General features: G+C 46.3%; 1 protein-coding gene across 2 annotated transcripts; it reads left to right on the plus strand.

The window, feature by feature from the left end:
- Positions 1-63: 63 nt before the first annotated feature.
- On the plus strand, positions 64-27819 carry EIF3L (eukaryotic translation initiation factor 3 subunit L). 2 transcript variants are annotated; one of them, XM_019446853.2, is made up of 13 exons: positions 64-182; positions 744-792; positions 1706-1916; positions 5605-5684; positions 10004-10065; positions 13763-13832; positions 14045-14118; positions 17140-17311; positions 19174-19328; positions 20081-20251; positions 21034-21531; positions 26385-26465; positions 27607-27819. In XM_019446853.2, exons 1-13 carry the CDS (start codon positions 150-152, stop codon positions 27643-27645), a joined length of 1695 nt encoding a protein of 564 aa, XP_019302398.1. In that variant the 5' UTR covers positions 64-149; the 3' UTR covers positions 27646-27819. The 2 variants fall into 2 exon arrangements, with proteins under 2 accessions (XP_019302398.1, XP_053750856.1); XM_053894881.1 differs by lacking the exons at positions 64-182; positions 744-792; positions 5605-5684 and having other exon boundaries at positions 1838-1916.
- Positions 27820-27878: the final 59 nt, after the last annotated feature.

A 27878-nucleotide genomic window follows, 5' to 3' on the forward strand; every position in this document is an offset into this window, starting at 1 on the left:
TTTGCCGCTTCCGCCCTTCTTGACGTGGCGGCTCCCTGAAGACTTCCGGTTTCCCGGCAGGCCCGGTAGGGGCTGAACTTCCGGCCTCACGACGCAGGCGCGGGCCGCAGTTTTCGCTCTCTCTGGCTGTGTTCGCGAGTGCCGCAGCCATGTCTTATCCCGCTGATGATTACGAGTCCGAGGTAAGGCTGGCCCTGCGCGTGAACTGAGCTCCGCGAAGGAGGCAGAGTTCTTTGGATGTTGGGCCCCGCGGCGAGACGGCGTCCGGGCCTCTCTGGGAGCCCTTGCGGGCCGCGACCGCCTCCGGCCTGCCTCCCTGCGGGCGCGGCCCTCATGCTGTTCCCACGGCTGGCTGCTACTCACCAGCCCCGTCTCGGCCCGCCCACTTCGCATGTCCGGTCTCCTCGTTCTCTCCTTTTGCGAGGCCGGAGACGGAGGCTGCTTGTGGAATCCCATAAGGATTCTGTGTTTCTGTAACTTAGCTCGTACGGCTTGGGCTGCCCCTTGTAAAACTCCGTTGGTTCCCGCAGCCTCTTGGGCTTTGCTCTACCTTATTTGCATCCGTAACGTTGTATTGCTGTCTGGTTTATTCTCCCTTCTCTCACAAGCGTGTGAGTTTCTCCAAGGCAGGGACTGTGTTTTACCCACTTGCGTATTCTTAGTACCCTGCTTATCCTAAACATTGTCGAACGAACGTTTTGGGTTCACGAATTGGTGACCGTTTCCGTCTCTTTCCTTAATAGGCTGCTTATGATCCCTATGCTTACCCAGGCGACTATGACATGCACACAGGTGAGACCATGGACTTGTCTGGCTAGCTAGGCGCGCTTCTAGGGTTTGGCACCTTTTTGAAGGTCTCAGAACCGCTTTGACGGGCATCTGTTAAACGCTCTTTCTTCGTGGTCCTGGTGTGGAGTCAGTTATTAGTTTTCAGAAGGAGGGTGGTATAGAGCCTAATAAACCAGGTCTTTTTCATGTTCCACCTCCGAGTCTCAGAAGAGAAAGCTTACTATCCTGGATGTGGTTTCCTTGTCAGACTATTCGCTGAAGAAGAAAATCTTGGGCAAAATTAAAGAAATTCAAACCAAGCCCAAGTGAAGTATTTTTGGAAGGTTTTGGGGTTTCCTGAAACGTAGTGAGTTGGTTTGACTTAGTAAGTGCCGTGCATGGTTGCAGGTACTTTGTCCAAAGCGTTTCATTTAGTCCTTAAAACAGTTCTATAAAGTACCTAAATTAAAGTTGTCTCCATTTGGCAGATGAGAGAACAGAGCAGAGAAGTTTGGTAACTTGCACTGTTGTATTGGTAGAAAATGGCAGTCATTCATTCATCCAAAAAATATTAAGCGCCTACTACTTACTTTCCCTTCCCACAGTCGTCTTCTCTCTTCTAACACACATATAACCACATGGGTACACCTGAAGGTACACTGAGTACAAGGTTCTTGCCCTCTTAGGCTTCAGGTTCTAGTGGAGGAAAGAGATTATGAACAAACATATACTTTTAAGTAGTGGTGCGTTTTTTGAAGAAACCGCGTACCGGGATTGAGAGTGAGTTGGGGACAGTTATATTTCTGAGCGCTTAAAAGGGAATTATACCTGATTTGTAGACTTTAGTTTAATTTAGAGGATGGTCTTGCCCTTTTGTTTTGTAATATACGTGGGTTCGAAAGCACTTGGTAAAGTATTTGTTCTGTCCAACCTTTAGGAGATCCAAAGCAGGATCTGGCTTATGAACGTCAGTATGAACAGCAGACCTATCAGGTGATCCCTGAAGTGATCAAAAACTTCATCCAGTATTTCCACAAAACCGTCTCAGATTTGATTGACCAGAAGGTGTATGAGCTGCAGGCCAGTCGTGTGTCCAGCGACGTCATCGACCAGAAGGTGTATGAGATCCAAGACATCTATGAGAACAGGTACAGACTGCTGGCTGAAATGACCCTCTTTCTAGGTGGACTGGTTTAGTGACGCAGCCCCTGAAAAGGGTGCTGTCTAATCACTTCTCTGTAAAGAGAGCCCGAGGGGTTTCCGTGATTCCTTGGGGGAGACATGTTACCTTGTTGGACTGTATTGCCAAAACTCATACAGGGTCTGGGGCGCCTGGGTGGCTCAGTCAGTTAAGCCTCTGACTTCGGCTCAGGTCATGATCTCACAGCTTGTGGGTTCGAGCCCCGCATCGGGCTCTGTGCTGACAGCTCAGAGCCTGGAGCCTGTTTCAGTTTCTGTGTCTCCCTCTCTCTGACCCTCCCCTGTTCATGCTCTGTCTCTCTCTGTCTCAAAAATAAATAAAAACATTAAATTAAAAAAAAAAAACAAAAAAAACAACTCCTACAGGGTCTAATATAATAACACCGTGATCAGTAATTATAGCAGCAGTTACAGTAGTATGTCCGACCAGTGTAAATCAGGCAACGTTCAGAATGCTTTTCCTGTGTTTTACTCCTTACGCTTCACAGTAACCCCATGAAGTAGGTAGTATTGTTTTCCTCATCTTACGGATGAGGGAAACAAAGCACAGAAAGGGTAAGTCACATGGCTACTTGAGTTTTGAACCTGCACATTCTGACAGCAGAGCCTAATTTTTAAATTACTGCACGACTTTTTTCCTAATGTGTATTTACCGAGAGAGAGCGAGAGTGCGCGTGTGCAACACGCAAGCTTGGGAGGGAGATAGAGAATCCCAGGCAGGCTCTGCGCTGTCGGCGTGAAGACATGGGGCTCTGTCTCAGGAATTGAGAGATCGTGACCTGAGCGGAAATCATGAATTGGACACTCACCCAGCTGAGCCCCCCAAGATGCCCCACATTACTGCACAACTTAATGCATAACAGGGTGAGCCACCGCTTTGACTGGTTTTGAGGGGATTGCCCTTGTGTAATTGGCATTAGAGATGAGACAGGTCAGTCAGGGTCAGGATAGTCAGGAATGACTTCACCGAGGAAGCAGAATTTAAACCATTACTGAGAGGAGGGGTGGACAAAACTAATAGCCGGAGGCTTATTGGATCAGTGAATAGAATTAATCCCTGAACTGTTTTTTCCTTCCTCCTCACATCTTCCTAGTTAAAAGTGTGTAGCTCGGTGCTGTCCCATAGAAATAATAATGCTAGCCACACATGTAACAGTTTTTTTCATCAGCTATGTTTAAAAAATATAAAAAGAGGGGCATCTGGCTGGCTCAGTTGGTGGAGCTTATGACTCTTGGTCTCAGGGTTGTGAGCTTGAGCCCCACGTTGGGTGTAGAGATCACTTAAAAATAAAACTTTAGGGGCACCTGGGTGGCTCAGTCAGTTAAGTGTCTGACTTCGGCTCAGGTTGTGATTTCATGGTTTGTGGGTTCGAGCCCTGCGTCGGGCTGTGTGCTGACAGCTCAGAGCCTGGAGCCTGCTTTGGAATCTGTGTCTGTCTGTCTGTCTGTCTGTCTCTCTCTCTCTCTCTCTCTCTTTTTCTCTCTCTCTCTCTCGTCTCTCAAAATGAATAAAAATACATAAAAATAATAATAAATAAGACTTAAAAAATAAGTAAAAAGACGGGAAATTAATTTTAATAATTTATTTCAACATCTAAGATATTACCACTCATAATCAGAATTAAACCGTTAATGACTTATTTTACTTTTTTTAGTATTATGCATTCTAAATCCTATATTTTGTATTTATAGCACAACTCAATTTGTATATGTTGGAAATACTTGATCTCTATTTAAATTTTCTTTTTTTAATGTTTATTTTTGAGAGAGACCAGGTATGAGTTGGGGAGGAGCAGAGGGAGAGGGAGACACAGAATCTGAAACAGGCTCCAGGCTCTGAGCTGTCAGCACAGAGCCCGACGCAGGGCTCAAACTCACAGACCGCAAGATCATGACCTGAGCCGAAGTTGGATGTTTTAACTGAGCCACCCAGGTTTCCTTCTATTTAGATTTCATAACATTTACAGTTGAAACATCAGATTCACATACCTAAATAATTCTAAATATACTTGAAAGTTTTCCAGAAACTGAGTTAAGTATTGGTTTTTTTTAATTAAAATTAAAATTTGAGGGGCACCTGGGTGGCTCAGTCGGTTAAGCATCTGACTTCAGCTCAGGTCATGATCGCGCCATCCGTGAGTTCGAGCCCCGCGTCAGGCTCTGTGCTGATGGTTCAGTGCCTGGAGCCTGTTTCAGATTCTGTGTCTCCCTGTCTCTCTGACCCTCCCCCCGTTTATGCTCTGTCTCTCTCTGTCTCAAAAATAAATAAACGTTAAAAAAAAATAAAAAATAAAATAAAATTAAAATTTGACGTTCATTTCTTTAGCACAGTAATCACATGTGGCAGTTAGAGTTGGAGCCACGCGTGGGGTACACATTTCCATAGGAGAATGTGTGGTGAGGAGAATGTCTGGCGCCTTGGAAAGTTATGTTCCTTTGCAGATGAGTGGGCAAATGGAGGAAATGGTAAATAGACAGGGCAGAAAGAAAATCTAGATAGTATAGACGTAGAGAGTAGTGTCAGGAAAATAGGTAGTAAGTCAGCAGAGAGAAGTGGCCCAGGAAACCAGAGAGAAGAGACTTTGAAGAAGGGAAGGGTCAACAAACGTTAAGTGTTCTGATGAGATTGAGTCAAGGAAGGAGCCGGTTGATTTTGGCAATTGAGAAGTCCTTTGATCACCAGCAAGGTCCGTTTCAGTGGAGTGGTGGAGGCAGGAGCCAGATGGCAGAGGGTGAGAAATGGAGGATGACAAAGGAGAGGTAGCAAGTGTAGAGGACATGAAGTGTTGTTGAGATGCTTTGTGTTTTGCCGCATGTCTTGAAGTGGGAACTTGAGCATATTTCTGTGCTGAACTGAAAGATCCGGAGGAGAGAGAGAGGTGGGAGTTGAGGAGAGTGGGAGAAAGTTGAAGTAGCTCCTAAGGGGATCAGGAGGGAAATGGAACGGAAACCTCTTGTAGGGCTGGGAAGCATCGTGGGCAGCGGTGTCTGCGATGGCATCAGACCACAACAGACAGACAGATTTGCTTCCAAGTTTGGAAAGGAGGAGGAGACACGGCGCTCCAGGAGAGTAGGAAAAATATTGCTAAGGGAGAAGGGTGGGAGTATCTAAAACAGGTTATCAGATCAGGGAACAGCGAGCTGTTAAGTATGACTGGAGTTCATGACACGGAAGCCGGAAATGATCCTGAAGAGCCCGGTGGTTGCCTGACTGATAATTTTTTTTAGCGTTTATTTCTGAAGGAGAGACAGAGCGTGAGTGGGGAAGGGGCAGAGAGGGAGGGAGACACAGAATCTGAAGCAGGCTTCAGGCTCTGAGCTGTCAGCACAGAACCCAGGGCAGGATTCAAGCACATGTACTCTGAGATCGTGACCTGATCTGAAGTTGGAGCCCCACTGACTGAGCCACCCAGCTGCCCCATAAGCGATAAAAAGGACTGTTTACCGTATTGAGAAAAGTTGAGGTGCAGAGTTGGGTAGAGGAAAGTTGTAGATTTGGAGGGCTTTGGCCCTGGCTTCGTTTCTGTGACGCCTTCCCCTTTGTGAGCCTGGGTCCTTATCTGTAAAATGTGAAGGTTTCTTCTTCTCAGGTCCTTCCTGTTTTGGACTTGTAGAATTTTTGTGCTTGGTTTTCAGCTGGACCAAGTTGACTGAAAGATTCTTCAAGAATACACCCTGGCCTGAGGCCGAAGCCATCGCCCCACAGGTTGGAAACGGTAGGTATGAGCTCTTTGTGGTCTGCGCGCTGGGTGGGATCCTGCGACTCGGGGGTCACTAGGAGGCTCAAATGATCTGTGTCTTTCACTCACTGTGTTGTTTCCCCAGGACTTCGTACACAATAGACCCTTAGTAAAGAACTTGTTGAATGAAGGCCGAATAAACAAAGAGGGGACAGAGACCTCTCAAGTGTGGTGAAGCTGAGACTGAGATCTTTGTCCTGACTTGTTTCCATTTCCCTCTGTAATTTTGGAGGTCATTATAGTTGCTTGGGAATAGGCTCTCTGGCAGCTTCCTTCCACCTTTCACTTTATGATGGTTTTTTTATATATGGTGTGATGTAGGAAGACCCATCTGCACATTTTTACATGTCGATAACTAGCTGTGCTAGCACTAGTTTTCGAAAAGACTGTTTTTCCGTTAAATTGTCTTGGCACCTTTGTTGAAATTGGTTATCATGTAAACGTAAGGGTTTATGTCTGGACTCTCAGGCTTTTTGTTTTTTTTTTAATGTTTTATTTTTTGAGAGAGCAAGCGAGCACGAGCAGGGAAGGGACAGAGAGAGAGGGGGAGAGAGAGAGAATGAATCTGAAACAGGCTCCAGTCTCTTAAGCTGTCAGCATAGAGCCTGATGTGGGGCTAGAACCCATGAACTGAGCCGAAGTTGGATGCTTAATCCACTGAGCCACCCAGGTGCCCTTCTCAGCCTTTTTTTTTTTTTTTTTTTTGGCTTATTTATTTTGAGGGTTGGGGGAGGGAATCCCAAGCAGGCTCCACACTGTCAGTGCAGAGCCCGACGCGGGGCTCGAATTCATGAACCGTGAGATCATGACCTGGGCCGAAATCAGGAGTTGGACACTTAACCGACTGAGCCACCCTGGCGCCCCTAGACTCTCATTTTAACTCCATTGATCTATATGTCTTTCCTTATGCTTGGGCCACGCTGTCTTGATTATTGTAGCTTTGTGGTAAGTTTTGAAACCAGAAGTGTAAGTCCTTCAACTATGTTCTTTTTCAAGATTGTTTTGGTTCTTCTGAGTCCCTTGGGTTTCCATATGAGTTTTAGGATCAGCCGGTCAGTTTCGGCAAAAAGCCAGCTGGGATTTTGCTAAGGATGGTGTTGACTCTGAAAATAGAATTAGGGGTATGTTGCTTTTATATTTAAGTCTCTAATTTATGGACATGTAGTGTCTTTTCATTTACTCAGCTCGGTTTAGAAGTCGCTCTCGGAGAGTTTATTTTCTGTGGTGCTCAGACCTCTTTCTTTAATATATTGCCTATAAGAACGTAACGCTGTGTGTCTTAACTACAAAGTCCTGTAATACAGTTGACCCTTGAACAACATGGGTTTGTACTAGGTGAGTCTGCTTATACATGGATTATTTTCGCTCCCATACAGTACTGTAAATGTATTTTCTCTTACAATTTTCTTAACGTTTTCTCCTCTACAGCTTACTTTATTATAAGAATACAGTATCCAATACACATAGCATACAAAATATGTGTTAATTGACAGTTTGTGTTATTGGTAAGGCTCCCAGTCAGCAGTAGGTTATTAAAGTTCAACAGTCAAATATCTGAGGAGTCAGAAGTTATTTGTGTGGGCTTTTGACTGTGCAGGGGATGGTTCTTGCCCCTAACCCCTACGTTGTTCAACGGTCAGCTGTGTATAATTTTATAGGAAAGTAATCACAGGACCTAATAGTGAAAAAAGAGATTTGGTATAAAAATCACCCCCCTCCCCTTCCATCCTCAAGTCTTCAGTTTCTCTAGAGCCGTCTAGTGCTACCACTTTTTTTTCTTATCCTTCCCATGATGGTCTATGCATACATAAGCAAATAGGAATACCTCTTTTGTTTCTTTTTTACATAGACTAAATGCCATTTCTTTCCCTTGAAAAAAAAATTTTTTTTTAATTTTTTTTTTAACGTTTATTTATTTTTGAGACAGAGAGACAGAGCATGAATGGGGGAGGGTCAGAGAGAGGGAGACACAGAATCTGAAACAGGCTCCAGGCTCCAAGCTGTCAGCAGAGCCCGACGCGGGGCTCGAACTCACGGATCGTGAGATCATGACCTGAGCCGAAGTCGGCTGCTCAACCGACTGAGCCACCCAGGCACCCTGAAAAAAAATTTTTAAATCATCTTTTTAGTTTTTTGTTTTGTTTTGTTTTGTTTTGTTTTGTTTTGAGAGAGAGAATGAGAATGAGTGGGGGAATTGCAGAGGGAAGGAAAGAGAGAATCCCAAGCAGGCTCTGCACACTGTCAATTTGGAGCCCAACACGGGGCTCGAACTCACAAACCGTGAGATCATGACCTGAGCCGAAACCAAGAGTCAGATGCTTAACCCACTAAACCGCCCAGGTGCCCCTCCCTTTTTTTTTTTTTTTTTTAAATGTTTGTTTATTTTTGAGAGAGAATGTGTGTGTGAGTGGGTGAGGGGCAGAGAGAGGTGTAGACAGAGCATCAGAAGCAGGCTCTGTGCTGATAGCAGAGAGCCCAGTGCAGGGCTTGAACTCATGAACCACGAGATCCGTGACCTGAGCTGAAGTTGGATGCTTAACTGCCTGAGCCACCCAGGGGCCCCTTTTTTCCTTTTTTTTTTTTTTTTTCCAAAATTTTTTTTTTTTCAACGTTTTTAATTTATTTTTGGGACAGAGAGAGACAGAGCATGAACGGGGGAGGGGCAGAGAGAGAGGGAGACACAGAATCGGAAACAGGCTCCAGGCTCCGAGCCATCAGCCCAGAGCCTGACGCGGGGCTCGAACTCACGGACCGCGAGATCGTGACCTGGCTGAAGTCGGACGCTTAACCGACTGCGCCACCCAGGCGCCCCCCCTTTTTTCCTTTTTAAAGTTAATTATATTTTTGGAGTGTATTCTGTATCTCCAGGATTTCTTTTTTTTTTTCCCTTTAATTTTTTTTTTTTAATGTTTATTTTTGAGAGGGGCAGAGAGAGAGGGAGACACAGAATCCGAAGCAGGTTCCAGGCTCCGAGCCGTCAGTACAGAGCCCGACGCGGGGCTTGAACTCACGGACCGCGAGATCATGACCTGAGCCGAAGTCGGACGCTTAACTGACTGAGCTACCCAGGCGCCCCTGTATCTCCAGGATTTATAAGACCACCCCCAGGTTTGGTGGTTGGTATAGTTGTATCCACAGCTGTGAAGGTTTACAGCAAATGGATACAGAGCAAAATCAGCAAGGGGAAAGAAGACATAGACAGGAATCTAACGGAAACCAGGTGCTTGTTGCCAGCAGTCCCTTCCCGTGGAGTCCCATGGGATGTGCTGTTCCTCGAGCAAGCAGGGAATTGTGACGTGTGAAAAGTTGTCTGTCAGAGAGGCTACTTACAGACTTGGTGTCCAAGGATTTTATTGGGTGTTGGTTATGTGGGCACATCCTCTGCCTAGCACGTACCAAAATTCCAGACCCCAGAAAGCAGGAGTTCAGCATGAACCACTGTTGCACAGTTTAGGCATAGCAGACCACTCTTATCAGGGTGGTGAGGACCTTCCTGAGATCCAGGTTCCCAGATGCCAGCCAAGGACCAGCTTCACTAGCCAAAGGGTAGAAGTCTCACGCCTGCTTTGTTAGCTCTTTTCTGCTCAGTGTCAGTATCCAAAGAACTCTTCCTTCCTTCCTTCCTTCCTTCCTTCTTTCCTTCCTTCCTTCCTTCCTTCCTTCCTTCCTTCCTTCCTTCCTTCCTTCCTTCCTAGTGGTTGTATCGTATTAATAGGATAAGTTCTTTAAAATAGGATTTGTGGCTCAGTCAGTTAAGCATCCAACTCTTGATTTTGGGTCAGGTCACAATCTCTCGGTCATGGGATTGAGCCCTGAGTCAGGCTCTGCACTGGGCGTGGAGCCTGCTTGGGATTCCCCCCTGCCCCCCTTTTTCTTTGTCTCCTTCTCCTCCCCCCTCTCCATGTGTTCTCTTTCTTTCAAAAAAAAAAAATAAAAAAATTAAATAGGATTTCTAAATAAAAGATACCCATATATTTCCGATTTTGATAACGTGACATTGGTTTCTTGGGAGCTGTTACTATTTATTTATGTGCTGGTTTATTAACTGGATGGCAAAATATCTTAAATGACGGGAAATGAGTCTGAATGCGATGAAGATGAGGTTGAAAGATAAAACAAGGTGAATTTTCTTGTTGCAGGTATTCTTGGGGTATAAGTGTTAAAATTTAAAATGTAGATGTCGTTTAGTCTTTTAAATCATGTTTATTCCTTTACTCCCTTCAAAGGGGCTAGAACTGCCTGAAGACCCTGGTTGTTTGTGGATTACTAAAGCACCCCTTTGCCATCTCTTTCAGATGCTGTCTTCCTGATTTTGTACAAAGAATTATACTACAGGCACATATATGCCAAAGTCAGTGTGAGTATCTAAGTGTTGTTGGCGTTGTTTTAAACTGTGTGTCGTTTTTGTGTTTGGAACACAACCACTGGTTTATACTGGTTCAGTGTCCAAGAGTGGTTGGCATGTGTTCTCAGTATTCTTTTAAGACATAACGGGGGGGGGGGGGGGGGGGGGGGCGCCTAGGTGGTTGAGTAAGTTAAACGTCTGACTTCGGCTCAGGTCCTGATCTCACAGTACGTGGGTTCGAGCCCTGCGTCACAGTCTGGAGCCTGCTTCGGATTCTGTCTCCCTCTCCCTTTGCCCTTCCCCTTGTTCACGCTCTGTCTCTCTCTGTCTCTCAAAAAAAATAAACGCTAAAAAAATAGTAATAATAACAACAGAGGGAATGATTGAATCTAGCAAGCTGGGTATCTATTCCAGACAAACTGTAATAGGTGATAGCTTTGCTGTCCGTTTTAATGTCTCCGTCCCCACAGTTTCTGACTTGCACTCATCACATTGATTGGGTTGTAGGATGCCATCCTAATAGTGTGTTCCTGAGTGCTGCCTTAATTTTTTTTTTATGTTTGTTTATTTTTGAGAGAGAGAGAGAGAGAGCGAGAGCACACAAGCAGGGGAGGGGCAGAGAGAGAGGGAGGCACAGAAGCTGAAGCAGGTTCCAGGCTCTGAGCTGTCAGCACAGAGCCTGACACAGGGCTCATACTCATGAGCTGTGAGATCATGACCTGAGCTGAAGTTGGATGCTTAACCAACTGAGCCACCCTGGGGCCCCCTGAGCACCTTCTTTTGTCTCTGCCTGTGATGTCCTTGCTTTTTTAACTCCAGAGCATTGCCGTGGCGTCTTCGACTCTGAAACATACATGAAATTGTCACCGTGTGTCAAGCATAATGCTTGGCACTTGACATGCATCTATATTCTAATCCTCACCGTAATCCTGCAGAGCAGGCAAATTGAGGTGGTTTTTCTCAAATTCATACAACTAGTAAGTGGCCAGACTCCTTGAACTCGGGCCTGTCTTATTGGAGTACCAGTGTTCTTTCCGCCACACTCCCCCTACTTTGGGCACCTGTTTGATTCTTCTCTGATTTCTGAATTTTAGAATGACAAAAGTCTCTCAAAATACGATCTGTACTATTGATACACATGATGACTGAAAATCTCTGTTATTAGCCCCAGTGTCTCTAAATCCATACTTGCATATCCAGCTACCTATTCCACGTCTCCAGTTGGTTGTCTTTCTGGTCATCTCATCTCAAGTGTAACATACCCCAAACTGAAGTTTTCTTTTCCCTGTAAACCTGTTCTTCCCATGTCAGCCAACTCGCAAATAATACCACCGTGCATCCAGGTGACTTGGACTGAAAACCTTGGCCTCTTTCTTGACTTTTGTCTCACTTGACTTCTAGCCTTGCAGCAAATCCTGTTCAGCTCTATCTTCAACATACTACTTGAAACCACCCACTTATCACCGCCACCACTGCTGCTATCCTAGTTCAACGCATTATCGTCTCTTGCCTGGACTGTGTAGCTGCTTACCTGGTGTCCATTTCCACTCTTCTACTAGAGTTTATCCTCAGCCTGGTAACCAGCGTGATCCTTTTGAAACATAGTCTCACCAAGTCACACCCTGCCTCCCAATCCTACCGTGACTTGCTCTTATACTTAGAATAAAATCCCAAGTCTTAGTCATAGTTCTGCTTGATCTGGCTTCCCCTCCTTTCCTGGGCTCCTGGCCATCCTCGGGCCATCCTCCTGGCCACGCTTCAGAGCGTATGTGCATCACTAGCTGACGTCGTATTATTTGTTTACTAGGTTTTTGTTTGCTACCCCCGCTAGAGGGTAAAACTCCGCCAGGGCACGGACTTGATCTTGTTCACGGCTGTAATCCCGTGCCTCGTCACCGATGGTGACAGGCTAATTGTTGGAACGTGCGTGTGCATGTGTAAATGAAGGAAACTGGCACCATGATCTCTCCTTAGAGTATTTCTGCCTGCTCACAGTTAACTCGGGTCTCGTCCCCCTGAGGGGTCAGCTTGACCTGACTAGCGAGCTCTTGCTTTGCCGTGGGAGCCACCGTGAGTGCCGGCTGGAGGCGTTCCCGTTGTCAGAGTACTGCAGGGGCCGTGCTTTTCTGGCGTCCCAGTGAGAGCTCTCACTACTTTATGTGAGAGAAAGTGAAGATTCCCTCCTACACTTGATGCTTTGGCTCAGGTACTATGTGAGCCATGCTGAGTCTAGCTAGCCTATATAACACGGCTTTCTTGGGAAGACCGTGGCATCAGAACCCATAGTGCAAGTGGTTCTACCACGTCCAATCTTACCTTTGGTCTGTAATAAAGATTCAGCAGAAGCTTATTGATCTTGTAACCTCTTCGTTAGGTACCACATGGGGTACATTCATATATACGGCCAGTGTTAAATCTTGTGGGGGCGTTTCATTGAAAGAACACTTAACTATATTGGGCACTTTTACGACATAGTCTCATTCTACATAGACGTTGAGTACCTTGTCAGAAGCTCAGTAAGCAGTGGGGCTAAAACTCCAGGGCTGTGTTCTTTCTCCCCCATTACAGATAGCATCGTGTTATTCCCCAGCTCAGAAGCCTTCAGTGGTTCTCCGTTCCCAGCAACATGAAGTCTAGATTGGGGGTCAGCAGCCTTCACTATAAAGGGCCAGATAGGTTTTTTTTGGCTTTGAGGCCATCATGGTCTCTGTTGAATGTGTTCAGCACTGCCTTTGTAACAGCCGTAGACAGTGAGTGCAGGGCTGTGTTCCAGTTGAACTTTTTATTGACCAAAACAGGGGATGGTGGATTTACTGACCCCTCTGGCCTAGATTTCTGTTGACCTGAAAGACCTCTACACTCCTGGCCTCTTCTAGTCTCGTGTAGCCTAGTGTAGCGTTATCTGCTCTCACCATTCTTTGAGCGCTGTGATCTTACCTTTTTGCTTTTGTTAGTACTTCTGTCTTCCTTTCCTTCTTTTTTTTTAATGTTTGTTTTTGAGAGGGAGAGAGGGAGACACAGAATCTGTAGCAGGCTTTATCTAGGCTCTGAGCTACCAGCACAGAGCCTGACGCTGGGCTCAAACTCATGAACTGTGAGATCACGACCTGAGCCAAAGTTGGGACGTTTAACCAACTGAGCCACCCAGGCGCCCCAGTACTCCTGTCTTTCTGCTTCACTGGATCTGCATGCTTGTTCTTTAATGGTCAGTTGGGGTTGTTGCCGTAAAACCTGAACATTACGGTCTGATATTCAATGCCCCTTTGAACTGCTCTAGCTCTTACGGTCTTCCCTCTGACTTGAGTGCTCTTTGCATCCTCAGAAGGAGAGAGTCACCGTCAGTTCTCATGGGTCTTTAGCCGTCGTGGTAGACGATGAGTAAAATACATAGATTTTATTTCTTTTCTTTCTTTTTTTTTTTTTAACATATATTTTATTTCTTAATATTTATTTTGAGAGAAAGCACTCATGTCAGGGAGGCAGAGGGGCACAGAGAAAGGGAGGGAGGGAGGGAGGGAGGGAGGGAGGGAATCCCAAGTAGGTTCCATACTGTCAACACTGAGCCCAGTGTAGGGCTCAAACTCCCCGTGAGATCATGACCTGAGCTGAAATCAAGAGTCTGATGCTAAAGCAACTGAGCCACCCAGGGGCCCCGAGTAAAACACATTTAAATTAAACATCTGTGCTGATGTCTCCTTTCTTTTTACAGGGAGGACCCTCCTTGGAGCAGAGATTTGAATCCTACTACAACTACTGCAATCTCTTCAACTACATTCTTAGTGAGTTTGAGTTTGGTTAAGGGTGTGAGGCTGTGATGAGGCCCAGTGCTGGCCTCTAGCTTTTCGTTAGCAGAATTTTAATATGCAAGTGGAAGGGGGGATGTCCTGTTATTCATGGTCTTTTTAAGAGAAAAATTAGAAAATGTATTCTATATGTAGCCTTACCGAGTGGGCATAGTTTGCATCTGACTTCGCTGTGATCTCCCACGCAGATGCCGATGGTCCTGCTCCCCTTGAACTACCCAACCAGTGGCTCTGGGATATCATTGATGAGTTCATCTATCAGGTATCTGGCCAGCCGTGATCTCATTTGAAATAACTAGTCCAACAGAGGAGCAACAGTTACCATTGTTTGCATTGTTAAAAAGATGCTTGGGATAAAAATGTCCCCACCGTGGTTGGGGATATCCCCTGGTGGCGGTCCTCAGTGTCATGGTTTTCTGAAGAGTCAGTGACGCATAAGAGCTCTGGGTATCAATTTGGTAGTCGAGCTGACTTGCACCAAGCTCTTACCTGACCTTGAGAGTTGGTCTGATAGGGAGAATAAAGGCTTCCTAGGCTTTGGAGTCAGGTAGAAGTGAGCGGGTGCTGGTGTGGGGGCTCCCACCTGGTAGTCTGTAACGTGGACGTGTTGTTTAAGCTCTCCCAAGTTTGACTTTCGTCTCCTAGGAAACAGAAATGTATGCCTTGACTGTGATAGTGGTTATATGCTAGATAAGAATAAAGTAGAACATTAGCATCAAGGCGGAAACATTGCCTGTCTTGGAGTGCTCCTATGGAGGCTCCACCAAGAGCTGGGTCAGATGTCAAGTACAGCAGCTGTGTAGCCCAGGGGTACACTTTTCAAGTCTTGCTATTCACTAACCTGGGACCCTGGGCAAATTACTTAACCACATTGCCTTGGTTTCTGTAAAAGCGGGATTTGGGGGGTGATTACTGGAAATGACATCTAAAGTGCTTAGTGCAGTGCCTGTCACAGAAGAATTACTCAGTAGATGTTGCCTGGTTGTTGTGATGGTCAATACTATCATTATTCTTTTCCACCTTCTTTTAGGTCAGTCTTATTCTTTAAAAAGAGAATATAGACTTAAAAAACACAGAATAATTGAATTTGGAGATACTTGTTTCCTGTGAGTTTTATGAGGACTGGATAACTCTCACTGGGAATTTCCGGAGAAATCAGATTCTTAATAAAGCTGTTATTTGAGCTGCACAGACCAGAGTCTTAGAAAGTGTTGGCAAGTTGTGATTGGTGGGCTGAGAAAGCCCTCCCAGGGCCCTTTGGGAGAGGCTTTCTGCTTAAGATGAGGCTTTGGTGCCTTTTGTGCAGTGAGGGCCACAAACCACACTGGCCTGGTTTGCCCTTTCTGGCGTCTTGGCTTGTGTCAGCCCCTTCTTTGGCATATTTTAGAAGGTTGGTGGTCCTGTTGACTCACAGCAGGTCAAGGAGGATCATCTGTGCTAAGGTTCTTCATCCTTCTTAAGATTATCATAATCCCTTGGGCTTAGCTGGTGCTCTCTTAAGGGGCTTAAAGTGCTCTCACTGGTAACAGCCTGGCCAGTGAGGGCCAGGTGGGATTCTGCCTGGCCAGGTAGATGTCACACGGGTAAGTGGCTCTTTCCCGCCACTCTGCTTTCATTTACTTTTATCAGTACAAGTAATACATCTATATATCGTTACTGTTTAAAACCTTCGTCTATTTCAGATTGCAGATAAAGTGTCTTCCTCGCCTTTGTGGAGGCATCAGTTATTGTCTGGAAAGATAGACACCATGTTAATGTTTCTCAGGGTTACATACATACAAAAATAACTCCATTTAGAAACGGTTCAGTAATATATTTATGTAATTTGTTTTGATATGGAACACTTAACATGTCTACATAGAGACAGCTTTGTTTTTTTCTGCTTACTACAAGATCTGTGTAAACTACCTTTTTGGTGATGAACATTTAGGTTTTCAGTTTCTACTGCTACAAACTGAGTTAGTAAATATCCACATTTATGTTACACATAGGTTCATCTCTAGAGATCACTAGAGGTAGAATTGTTGGTTGAAGGATATTTGCTTTTTATGTTTTTTTAAATCAGCTTTATAGAGTCAAAATTTGCACACAGTAAAATACGAATTTTAAGTGCACTGTTGATGAGATTTGACAAATGTGTACACCGCCACTGTAGAGATCTAGAACATGCAGTCCCTTGGGATTTTAAGAAATAGTAACATCTTGCCCTCCCCGAGGGCTGTGTCGAATTACACTGCTGTCAGCAGTATTTGAGAATTTCTATGCTGTGGATGTTACTGATCTAATTTTTGTCTGTTTGATGGGAAAGAAATGGTGATCTCATTTTAATTTGCATTTCTCTGGTATCTGAAGAGATCAAGCGTTTTCCCTGTTAATTGACCAATCTTATCTTATTTTTCTTTGAAGTGATCATCAGTGTCCTTTGTCCATTGTTCCATTGGATTGTCTTGTTCTTACTGACATAGAATCTGTTCAGTATTCTGGATACTCTTCTGTTAATTGTAAATCTGGAAACATTTTCCTACATTCTTAGAGGAAGATGATATTTTGGAGTTGAACATTCTTGGGTCATCTAGGACCTAGATTCTAGGTCACTGGTTTCCAAACTTGGTGTGCACCAGAATCAACCAAGGAGCTTTTACAAACTAATTGACTGCGTAGGTCTCTTGTGCTATTTTCTGGGTGACTGATGGAGCCCCAGCCCATTGCTGGTCCCAGATGGAACCACTGCCTCAAAAAATACCTGTGGTATGGGCTCTATATGTGCCTTACGCTGGGTGGTTAGGGTCTGTGGTTGGTACAGAGGCGACTCAGAGTGGGTTCCTGTCCTAGGTGAATTGATGGTGAACTCCAGTAGGGAAGACACACGTACAGACACCTGCCCTGTCTCCACCGCATTCATAATCCTGACTCGGGCATGGCACAGCCGTCTAAGAGTAGATCTGTTCCAAGCCACCTGCTTCTGATAGCCAGGTTGACTGCATTGCAAAGCTCGTAGACTTTACACTGAAGTCTGGAGTCAAATACCAAACTGAATGTGTTTTTTTGTTTTACAAACTAACTTTCGTCTTAGAGATCTTTAGCTAGCCGAGGAAGAACTAACGTGCTCAGTAACGAACAAAGTTCAATTTAAACCAAGATGGCTTTGCAAAAACAGGTAGCGCGCAGAACAGTTTGGCATGAGCGGCAGTAGCCCCGGCCCTCCCCTCCCAGTCCACAGCCCCCCCACGGCCTCGTGTTCTGCACCGGGCGCCACTCGGTCTCTCTCCCTTCTTCCCGACAGTTTCAGTCGTTCAGTCAGTACCGCTGTAAGACCGCCAAGAAGTCAGAGGAGGAAATTGACTTCCTTCGTTCCAATCCCAAAATCTGGAACGTGCACAGCGTCCTCAATGTCCTTCACTCCCTAGTAGACAAGTCGAACATTAACCGGCAGCTGGAGGTGTACACGAGCGGAGGTGAGTGCTGCTTGCCATCTGTTCCCGTGGAAGAGAGGCCGCAGAGGGGTCGCTGCGGCTTAGGGAACCGGCTGCTCCCGTTTGGTGTTGGACGTGGGCAGTAGCCAAGTGCTGATGTCGGGGGCTGTGCGGCTTGGCAGCCTGTCGCCGACAGACTGAACCGGCACTCGTGAGACCAGCATTCGCAGGCATTTGTACTGTCTCCAGGGCCTTTGTTTAGATCAGCGATTCTCCCAAGTTTTTGGTGTCGGGACCGCTTTGCAGTCTCTAAAGATTGAGAATCAGCAAGTTGAGCTGTATAAATTTTGCCCCTGTGAGAAGAGTATCATTTTCTCAAATCACTTTGGCACCGGGTTTCGTGGAAGAGAGCTCCGTGTGCTTCTGCCTTCTGTCTGTTGCAGTTACAGTCTGTTTTAGTTGCAGTAGATGAGGGAGACCGGGCCTCATCCAGACATGGAGTCGGGAAAGGGAGGAGTATCTCAGCAGCCTTTTCAGTCTTTGTGTTCTTTGCTGCTACATCAAAACTTGACAGCGAGGGGTTCATACCCGTTCATTGGATGAGGATTCTGAAAATGTTAGCGGTGAACTTTTACTTTCTTATGTTAAAGTTCATAGGTTTATCCTGCAGCTTGAATGGATCTTTTTTTTTCTTTTTACTGCTGCATGGTCTTGTAGAATACTGGTTCATGGAGTTATAAAGATTTTCTGTTGACAGATTTTATTATATAATTAAAAAAAATATTTTTAAATGTTTATTTTTGAGAAAGAAGGAGACAGAGTGCAAGCTGGGGAGAGGCAGAGAGAGGGAGACACAGAATCCGAAGCGGGCTCCAGGCTCTGAGCTGTCAACACAGAGCCCAGCGCGGGACTTGAACTCACAAACCGTGAGATCATGATCTGAGCTGAAGTCAGATGCTTAACGGACTGAGCCATCCAGGTGCCCTTTTATTAGACACTTGTTAAAGACCACATCTGTTACTTTTGTCACAGTCCCATCAGACAAGTCTTTATATGGAAGGCGTTGAACTCACAGTGGCAGATACAAGTTCTTTAAGACTACAGTTTTTGCTTAAAAGCTCACATTTTCATTGGCAGTGAAGGGAGCACTGTCCATTTTGTTGTTGAAATGTAACAGGTTCACTTCGTTCAGTTTTGGAACGTGTCTGCTAAACACCCCAATCTGAATTTATGGGCCATCCTTTGAAGTAAAAATAGTATTTTGTGAAAAAAGTGGCTGGTTCTTTTCCTGCATGTGGTGGGAAAGAATACAGTAATTGCAGTGCCACTGCCTGATTTATGCTGAGTTGTTGGTAGTTTTACCCATGTTGTTCTCGGGTGTTCGGGGCAAGTGTCAGTTCAGTGAGAAAGACAAATCGCATCTTAGTGTTATTAGGAAAATAGCTTTGACCTCAAGAACTTCCTGAAAGCAGTGGCCTTGGTGAGTAAACTGCTCCTGATAAAAGGAGCCATCTCAGTATTCTCAGGTGTCTTGGGACCAAAACAAAAAACAAAAAAAACACCAAAAAACTGTCACCCCACTCAGGCAACTCTTGTTGGTAAATTTAAGATTAGTTTAAGGCCAAGGAGGCCTAGCTGGCTCATTCGGTGGAGCATGTGATTCTTGATCTCAAAGTCATGAGTTCGAGCCCACATTGGGCATAGGGATTACTTTAAAAAAGAAAAGGTTAGCATCAGGTCAAGTGTGCTGCTGCTTGGTATTTCTTTGAGGGCGGTGAATCTCTGTTGCGGGAAGCTTTAGAGGCCGCCGGTAGGTGAAGAGGTCACCGAGTGACGTTCAGGGCTCAGGCTTACCTTCTTTCACCTGCCCCTGCGGAAGTGTTCACGGTATCTGTTTCTCTCAGGTGATCCCGAGAGCGTGGCTGGGGAGTATGGACGGCACTCCCTTTACAAGATGCTTGGGTATTTCAGCCTGGTGGGGCTCCTGCGCCTGCACTCCCTGTTGGGGGATTACTACCAGGCCATCAAGGTGCTGGAGAATATCGAACTGAATAAGAAGGTGATTACCTGCACCTCCCTCCCCTCCCCACCCCTCCCCCCACCCCCTTCCCGAGCCAGAGGGTCTGCTTCAAGAGACACTCTGATCTATTAGGATACATTTCAGGGAGAAGAAAGGATTCATCCCCAGGCCAGTTGAAAATTGAGAACTGGGGGAACCACTGTAATGAAAATCTGAGCCTGGGCAAGGTGCTTTCTCCTTGTTAGTTAGTAACACTTGAACTATTCAGCAGTCTCTGATTCTGTTTTCAAAACAGAATGACAATGGCAGATTTTTACCATTCAGGTTTCACTTGTTAAGGAATTAACAGAAGATTTAGTTCTAAGATGGTTAGATAATGGTTATTAGCTGTGGTGGTTTTTCTTAGCCACAGAAAAATTGGTGCCTTTTTGACATGTGTGTATCTTCCAGTCTTTATCTGTTCCTTTATCAAGTTTATCTGGAAAAGCAAGGAGTAGACAAGGAGGAGTATGTGACTGAGGTATAGAGGGATTTGGATCTGAAAGAAATTTTAAGGTTACCTGATTCAGGCCCCCCCCCCCCTTTAAAATATCTAACAAAATGAGGTTCTCAGGTCCTAGAACTTAATCGGGGAATGGTATGGTCTGTACTCAGAACCTCTGACTCGAGCCAGGGCTTCCCCTGGGTGGTCCAGGGCCTCTGCCTCAGCTGACACTGGGCCCTGCCAACCTCCAGACTCTCTGGGGTGGATCGGTTCTGGGACTCATGGGTGCTTCTCCCTTCTTCCGCAGAGCATGTACTCTCGTGTGCCCGAGTGCCAGGTGACCACTTACTACTACGTCGGTTTTGCCTATTTGATGATGCGTCGCTACCAGGATGCCATCCGGGTCTTTGCCAACATCCTCCTCTACATCCAGAGGACCAAGAGCATGTTCCAGAGGACCACATACAAGTATGAGATGGTGAGGAAGCCTCCGACCGGCCTGACCCCTTGGCACCTAGGCCAGCAGTTTTGGGGAAACGCCATCCAAAATGTTGCTCTTTGTATGCCTTTTCAAGCTGGCATGCTCTAAGTTTCTTTTCTTTGTGTCTCTTATCCCAGATCATTAACTCCTTAACAATAGGGACAGTATCTTCCATTTTACTTTTGTCCCACGACAGTGCCTAGATGTATTCAAAAACCGTTTGCTGAGCGTTCACTGGGCTGTCGGTGTTTAAAAATGAGTTAGATGTGGGTACCGCCCTCACGCAGTTTGCCGTGGAGGAGGGTGGGTCCAAGACGTGCACAGCATTGAGGTTTCTAGGCAGAGAAAAGGTGTTGGGACTTAGAAGTATGGTGATGTAGCACCACGATGGACTCTCTCGTCGGGGGTGGGGGGCAGGAGAGTAGTCAGATTGGGGGTGTCAGGTTCTGGAGTGGCCTTCACCACCCAGCTAAGCTGTTTGATCGTCACAGGCATTACGGCGCCATCCGAGTTTCTGGGTGACTCGGTCGTAAGTGGTGTGGGAGCATCGATCTGGTGGAGTGTGGGTGGTCCAGGGAGAAGGAGGCCCCGGTAGAGCATGCAGGAGCCAGCCAAGGAGGACCTGGAAGTGGGCTGGGGAGGTTCACTAGAGCTAGAGGGCACACTGGGAGAGACTGTGGGAGAGCGAACGGCCCCGGGAGGGTGTCGGGGCGACGGCGGCAGGGACTTGCGAAAGTCCGTGGCATTTGACCCTGCGGCGATTTCTCTCCCACCCCCAGATTAACAAGCAGAACGAGCAGATGCACGCGCTGCTGGCCATCGCGCTCACCATGTACCCCATGCGAATTGACGAGAGCATTCACCTCCAGCTGCGGGAGAAATACGGGGACAAGATGCTGCGCATGCAGAAAGGTGACCCGCAGGTCTATGAGGAGCTCTTCAGCTACTCGTGCCCCAAATTCCTGTCGCCCGTGGTGCCCAACTACGACAACGTGCACCCTAACTACCACAAGGAGCCCTTCCTGCAGCAGCTGAAGGTGTTCGCCGATGAAGTGCAGCAGCAGGCCCAGCTCTCAACCATCCGCAGCTTCCTCAAGCTCTACACCACCATGCCTGTGGCCAAGCTGGCTGGCTTCCTGGACCTCACGGAACAGGAGTTCCGCATCCAGCTCCTCGTCTTCAAACACAAGATGAAGAACCTGGTGTGGACCAGCGGCATCTCTGCCCTGGACGGCGAGTTTCAGTCGGCCTCTGAGGTGGACTTCTACATCGATAAGGTACGGCCGCCCCCCGGCCTGGGCCTCTGGGGCCCTGTGTTCACGCACCCCGCGATGAACACCGACCGGGCGCCCGCCGCGCTGAGCATTTGGGACTTAGCGGTGAACAAAATCCACAAAGCTTTCTGCCCTAGTGCTGATGTACTCATGTAAGAAAATAGACACGGAGCGTTCCGATGCCGCGAATCAGGTAGTAGGTGTCGATGCGAAATGAGCAGACCCACTTAATTTTTTAAGAAAAAAAGTTCTGTTCGAGTCCGCGTTAAGACAGCTGCCTGAGAGGCACGGTCTCCACAACGTAGACAGTGCTCCAGGGAACGAACGTTTGGTGTGAGAGTTCTGTATGGTTTTGTTTTGTTGAGTTGTAAGTCGCGGTGAATGACCTTCCAGAGAGTTACAGACTGTATGGTACGTGCAGGGCTGTATGACTTTAATCTTACGGGAATCCGGGAGTTGTTTTTCTGTTTCTTCAGCCCACATTCTTTTTTTTTTTTTTTAACTATTTTTTTTCTATTTCTTATCTTTATGTTTGGAATGCTTCTCTCTCTCTCTCTCTCTTTTTTTTTTTTAAATGAAGTAGATGTACAGAGTTTGCTTGGGGCAGAAATAGAACCCGTGCTTTGAGGTTTTGCCAGGTCATTTTGACCTTAGGTAAGGGTTAAAGTATAGCTTCCCTGAGAGCCCAGGAGCAGGGCCCACAAACACGGAGAGGTGAAATTTTTCCTTTATTTTGCGGTAGGTTAGAATCATCAGGTGCTACCCAGTTACCGGTAGTGGTGGTGGGAGGCAGGGGTCGCAGGACTGAATAAGGTGCTCGGGACAGCCTGTGCTGAGGAAGGGAAATCGAAGCTAAGACTTGAGGGAGGTAAAGACATTAGCCAAACGCACATCCGGGGGGAACAGCCGTCCACGTAGAGGGAGCAGAGGCCCTGGGCAGGAGCGAGGGGACAGCTTCGGTGTGGCTGGAGCGGCCCGTGAGAGGAGGCCGTGGCCGAGGGAAGGCTGGAGAGGGAAGAGGGTGGGTGCTGTGTCACATCTTCCATCTTTTTTTCCCCTCTGTTCTGCTTAATTTCCTTTGGATATATTGTTCTGTCCCTGTTCGTGTCTTCAGCTCTGCTTTTGCTTTCTCTGATTTTTTTTTTTCCACGGTTCAGTGTTTCCTTAGATGCCTTTTTTGTTTTTTAAACCTAGGACGACCGTTCATTCTCCTAGAGGGGATTTGCTTTTGCCTCTTCAAGGTGCCTGGGGAGATTACTGGTCCGGGACCACCATAGACCAAAGCCTCAGGTTTTCTGGGTGGGACCAGGTAGCAGGCCCAGGCTGCAGCTGCAGATTGTCAGAAGAATCACCTCGTGTTTATAGTATGTTGGCGATGGGTCTCTTTCTGTTATGCTCCTTGGCCAATTTGGTGAGCTTTGCTTGATGTCTGGAGCAGGCAGTTGTGTCCGTGTCCGCCTTTAGCTTCAGGGTGTAGCCCTTCAGGGTCCCAGCAGTGCAGGGAGGGGTTTCTGTAAGATGCCCCAGCCTTGGTTTGTCCCCTCTGTGCAGGTCTTCTAGGATTGATTAGCGAATGTCTTCAGTGCAGAGGGGGCTTCTGTGTTTTACTCAGGATGGTTTATTTTCTCTTAAGTAGCTCTGTATTCTCTTGTCAGCTCTTTGATGTTATGAGGAGGTTTAAAAAATTTTTTTTGTTTAACATTTACTCATTTTTGAGAGCACACAAGCGGGTTGGGGCAGAGAGAGAGGGAGACACAGAATCAGAAGCAGGCCCCAGGTTCTGAGCTGTCAGCACAGAGCCCGACATGGCGCTGGAACTCACGAACCGTGACATCATGACCTGAGCCGAAGTCAGACGCTTAACCGACTGAGCCACCCAGGTGCCCTGACGTTATGAGGAGGTTTTTAAAAATCATTCTGTATTTTGGTTGTTTTAAGAAAGTGTGCTGGTCTAAACATACTGTTTTTTGGGGAGTTTTTTTAAGGTATAATTTGTATAACAAACTTCACTGTTTTTTTTTTTTAAGTGTTTTATTTATTTTTGAGACAGAAAGAGAGCATGAGCAGGGGAGGGGCAGAGAGACAGGGAGACACAGAATCCAAAGCAGGCTCCAGGCTCTGAGCTGTCAGCACAGAGCCTGACACGGGGCTCGAACTCACAAACCGAGAGATCATGACCTGAGCCGAAGTCGGACGCTTAACTGACTGAGTCACCCAGGCGCCCCAAACTTCACTGTTTTAAAGGGTATAGTCCCGGGGTGCCTGCGTGGCTCTTGATTTTGGTTCAGGCCACGATCTCACAGTTTGCAACTTGGAGCTCGAGTCCCGTGTCTGGCTCTGCACTGACAGCATGGAGTCTGCCTGGGATTCTCTCTCCCTCTGTCTCTGTCCTTCCATTTGCTCATGTGTACGAGCTTGCGCGCACGCTCGCTCTCTCTCTCTCAAATAAACTTTTTTTAAAAAAAGGGTATAATTCCATGGTTATTAGTATATTCATAGTGTCACCCAACCATTTCCACTGTCTAATTCTGCAGCATTTCCCACATCCCCGAAAGAAGCTTCTACTCATTAGTGGTCATTCCCAGTTCCCCTTGTACCCTAGTCCCTGGGAAACCAGTAGTCTGCTTTCTGTCTCTGTGGATTTATCTCTCCCTCACTCTTTTTTTTTTAAGTTTATTTGAGCGTGAGAGAGCACGCATGCGAACAAGGGAGGGTCAAAGAGAGGGAGAGAGAATCACGGGTGCCCAACCAACCGAGCCCCCCAGGTGCCCCTGGATTTGTCTATTTTTTGACATTTCCTATACATGGAATCATAAAATATGTGGCCTTTTGTGTTTGCCTTGTTTCATTGGATGTGCTTTCAAATTGCATCCAGGTTGTAGCATGTATTAGTACTTTATTCCTTTTCAAGGCCGAAAAATACTCTACCGTATGGATATACCGCTTTATTCATCCACTCATCAGTTGATGGACATTGAATCGTTTTCACCTTTTGGATATTGTGGATATAGCACTGCTGTGAGTTTTTGTGTGCACATAATCTCTTGGGTGTATACCTACTTGTGGAATTGCTGGGTCAGTTTGGGTAGTTTGTTTTGAAAGCTCATCTTGCTAAACAAACCGTGTCGTTCGGAGTTTATGACTTTTGCAAGACTTAATGTTTGGCAGAACTTAGCTATCTCTGACGCGAACCAAAAGTAGAAACATCGGAAGTGGAAGTTTTCCAGTGTTTTATTCGTGCTTTTAAAAGTCAAAACTGTCCCTTGCAGCATTACATCAACTACCTAAAGTCCTTTTTGAGTTTATTCCCAGTACCTGACATACACACATTCTTTGGCAATGTCAGTAACCTGGTCCATCCCTCTGTCTTCTCTTTGTGACCCAGCTGAACTAGTCCCAGTTATCTGGATGGTCTTTAATAAAATACTTCTCCCGGGGCGTCTGGCTGGCTCAGTCAGTAGAATATACAGCTCTTGGGCTCAGGGTTGTGAGTTCAAGTTCCATGTAGGGCATGGAGATTTCTTTTCTTTATATAAATGTGTGTGTGTGTGTGTGTGTAAAGAAATATATGTATGTACATATATATATGGTAATGTATATATATACATACACAGATATAAGTAAACACTTCTCCCAAGAATTAGCCATTTAGTTATTACAAATAAAATTTCGTCATGATTTGTTATATTCATATTATAAGTTAAGACTGATTAATAAGTCCGTATGTGAAAAATTTTTCGGGGATATTTTTCTTTTATTATTGTTCCTCTTACTGGTTCAGGTTCATCTTTGGCAAAATGCTGCTTTCTGTTTTGTTTTGTTCTCAGTAAAGATTTTATTTTTGAGTAATCTCTACACCCGGCCTGGGGCCCGAACTCCTAACCCACGATCAAGAGTTGCATGTTCCACTGACTGAACCAGTGAGGCACCCCTGATTTCTGTTTTTCTGGCTTTTCTTTTTTCATCCTTGACTTGAAAAAGTCCTCTCAAAGAGATTCAGAAGTTTCTTGGGTTTTAACCTAGATTATGTAGGAATTTACAAGTAAATTGGTGTTCAACCACATTTGAGCTAAAACACACAATTTAAAATCTGGACTAATTTGAAACATTACACTCCCAAACAGTGTTGAGAATAAAATGTTGAGGATACCTGGCTGGGTCAGCCAGTGGAGCATGGGACTCTTCATATCAGGCTTGTAGGTTCAAGCCCTTGTTGGGTATAGAGATTACTAAAATAACAAATCTTACAAAAAAAAAAAAAAAAAGAATAAAATACTGTCTTAAATGTTTTTATTGCCGAAAGAGTCCTATTCATTAAAAAAATAAAAACAATAAATAAAAATAAAATTAAAAAAACCTTGAAAGTAAAAATAAATGGGGTGCCTGGGTGGCTCAGTCATTTGCGTGTCCAACTCTTGATTTTGGCTCAGGTCATGATCCTAGCGTTGTGGGATTGAGCCCTGCGTGCTGAGTATGGAGCCCGCCTAGAATTCTGTCCCTGTCGGTCTCCCTCTCTCTGGCTCTTGCTCTCCTTTCCCTCTCCCCTCCCCACCCCACCCCCAGCTCATGGGCACGCAGGCCCTCTCTCACACTCTCTCTCTGAAATAAAAAAAATTAAAACGGAGAAAATAAAAATGAATTAACAGGAAGAAAATAAAAATCAACCGTTTAGAAAGAAAGAAAGCTGCCATCAACTGGTTACGCTCCCCTATAGGCTCCCGCCCCCCCCCCCCCCAAAACAACACACACCTATTTGCTTTTGAAAAGCACTGTAGGGGGTTATTTAGCAGCATGGTTACTTGCAAGTCCGTTAGTGGCTCTACCTCACTGCCCCTCTGATTCTACTTTTTCCACAGGACATGATCCACATCGCAGACACCAAGGTTGCCAGGCGCTATGGGGATTTCTTCATCCGGCAGATTCACAAGTTTGAGGAGGTGAGAAATCTGAGAGAGTGTGGTGTGTGGGCTGGGGACCGAGGTTAGGAACTTGGTTGGGGAGCTAGGAAGTTTTTACATTTTTCATTTCAACAAAGCCCCAAGTTGGCCCTTGAAGTTTCTGAGCTAGACTGGCTGGCTGCTTGGGGTTTGGGGAGTGGGGCTGGGCCTGTAGCAGTTGCTGCGTCAGCCTTCTCCAGAGCATCTCTTTCCAAGATCCCTCTCTGCGGGTGGCCGGCTCTCCTCTCTCTGCCTCCCTGGTATTTCCTAATATGGGCGGATTCACTGCCTGCTCTTACCCGTCCCTCCCCGTGTGGCAGTCACTCTCTTAGACAGGTCTGGCCAGTTTCTGCAGGCAGGGAACAGGAAGCTGTGTTTTGACAGACTGGGTGCATTCCACATCTTGCCCTGGGAGAGGTCTTGTGGGTCAGGCCAAACACAAGGAGGGTGCAGGGTGCAATGGCGTGGGGGTCTCTTTGTGGCCATAGCTGGAGCCACTTCGTCCTGGTGTTCTGAGTCCTCCAGCAGAGGTCACTGTTAAACGCTCCGGTCCGTGGCACCTGGCTCCTCCTGCAGGAGGCCCTGGCAGGCTTAGCCTCTCTGAGGCCTAGAAAATGGGCCAAGCCATGTAGGGGGTGGGTGTGTGTGTGTGTGTGTGTGTGCGCGCGTGTGTGCGCGCGCACGCACATTCTGTGTGAAGGACAGGTAGAAGAACAGTCTGCATGAAATTTTTCTAAGTTTATTTACTTATTTTGAGAGATAGCAGAAGCAGGGGAGGGGCAGAGAGAGAGGGAGAGAGAAACCCAAGCAGGCTCCGTGCTGTCAGCTTAGAGCCTGACGTGGGACTCGAACTCACGAAACATGAGATAGGACCTGAGCTGAAAGCGAGCCGGACGCTGAACCGGCTGAGCCACCCCGGAGCCCCCAGTCTGCATGAATTAATTGCGCACGGCCACAGGTGTCAGGATTGGAGCCCCTAACTGAGGCTGTGTACACACACAGCGGACACCTACGCCCGCATCAGAGACGCCCTCCCTGACTTCAGAAGGGCGGCCCAGGGGTTGGGCCTGGTGGTCGTGTGCCTGCAGGAACAGGGCTGGTGAAATCTCCATAGCTAACTTTGCTTTTCTCTTTCTTCTAGCTCAATCGAACTCTGAAGAAGATGGGACAGAGACCCTGAGTACTTTCACACTGTTCTTAGGAACCTACTCTGATGTCTTTGTAGGTGGGGTGTATTTTTGTCACCGTAAAGCCTTTACCTGGATCGGCCATCAGCTGTTCAGCTGAGTTGAAGTTTATTTGAATTAAGGACTGAAATGTTTTAAATAGGCCTCAGTAAAAGATCTTCTTTGGAGCCAGATTTGTCATCTGATCATTGTTGGGGGGAATCTGTGGTTGAGGGCAACAGTATGT

Source organism: Panthera pardus, unplaced genomic scaffold (assembly GCF_024362965.1).
Source record: "Panthera pardus isolate Hobbes unplaced genomic scaffold, ASM2436296v1 HiC_scaffold_6, whole genome shotgun sequence".
Classification (NCBI taxonomy): Eukaryota; Metazoa; Chordata; class Mammalia; order Carnivora; family Felidae; genus Panthera; species Panthera pardus.

What these genes read in the sequence shown, in the direction of transcription:
- EIF3L (XM_019446853.2), top strand. Translation starts at nt 150, where the DNA reads ATGTCTTATCCCGCTGATGATTACGAGTCCGAG. An exon ending in TCTCTTCAACTACATTCTTA is followed by an intron (nt 13,833 to 14,044) that starts GTGAGTTTGAGT and finishes TCTCCCACGCAG; the next exon opens with ATGCCGATGGTCCTGCTCCC. An exon ending in CCACATACAAGTATGAGATG is followed by an intron (nt 20,252 to 21,033) that starts GTGAGGAAGCCT and finishes TCCCACCCCCAG; the next exon opens with ATTAACAAGCAGAACGAGCA.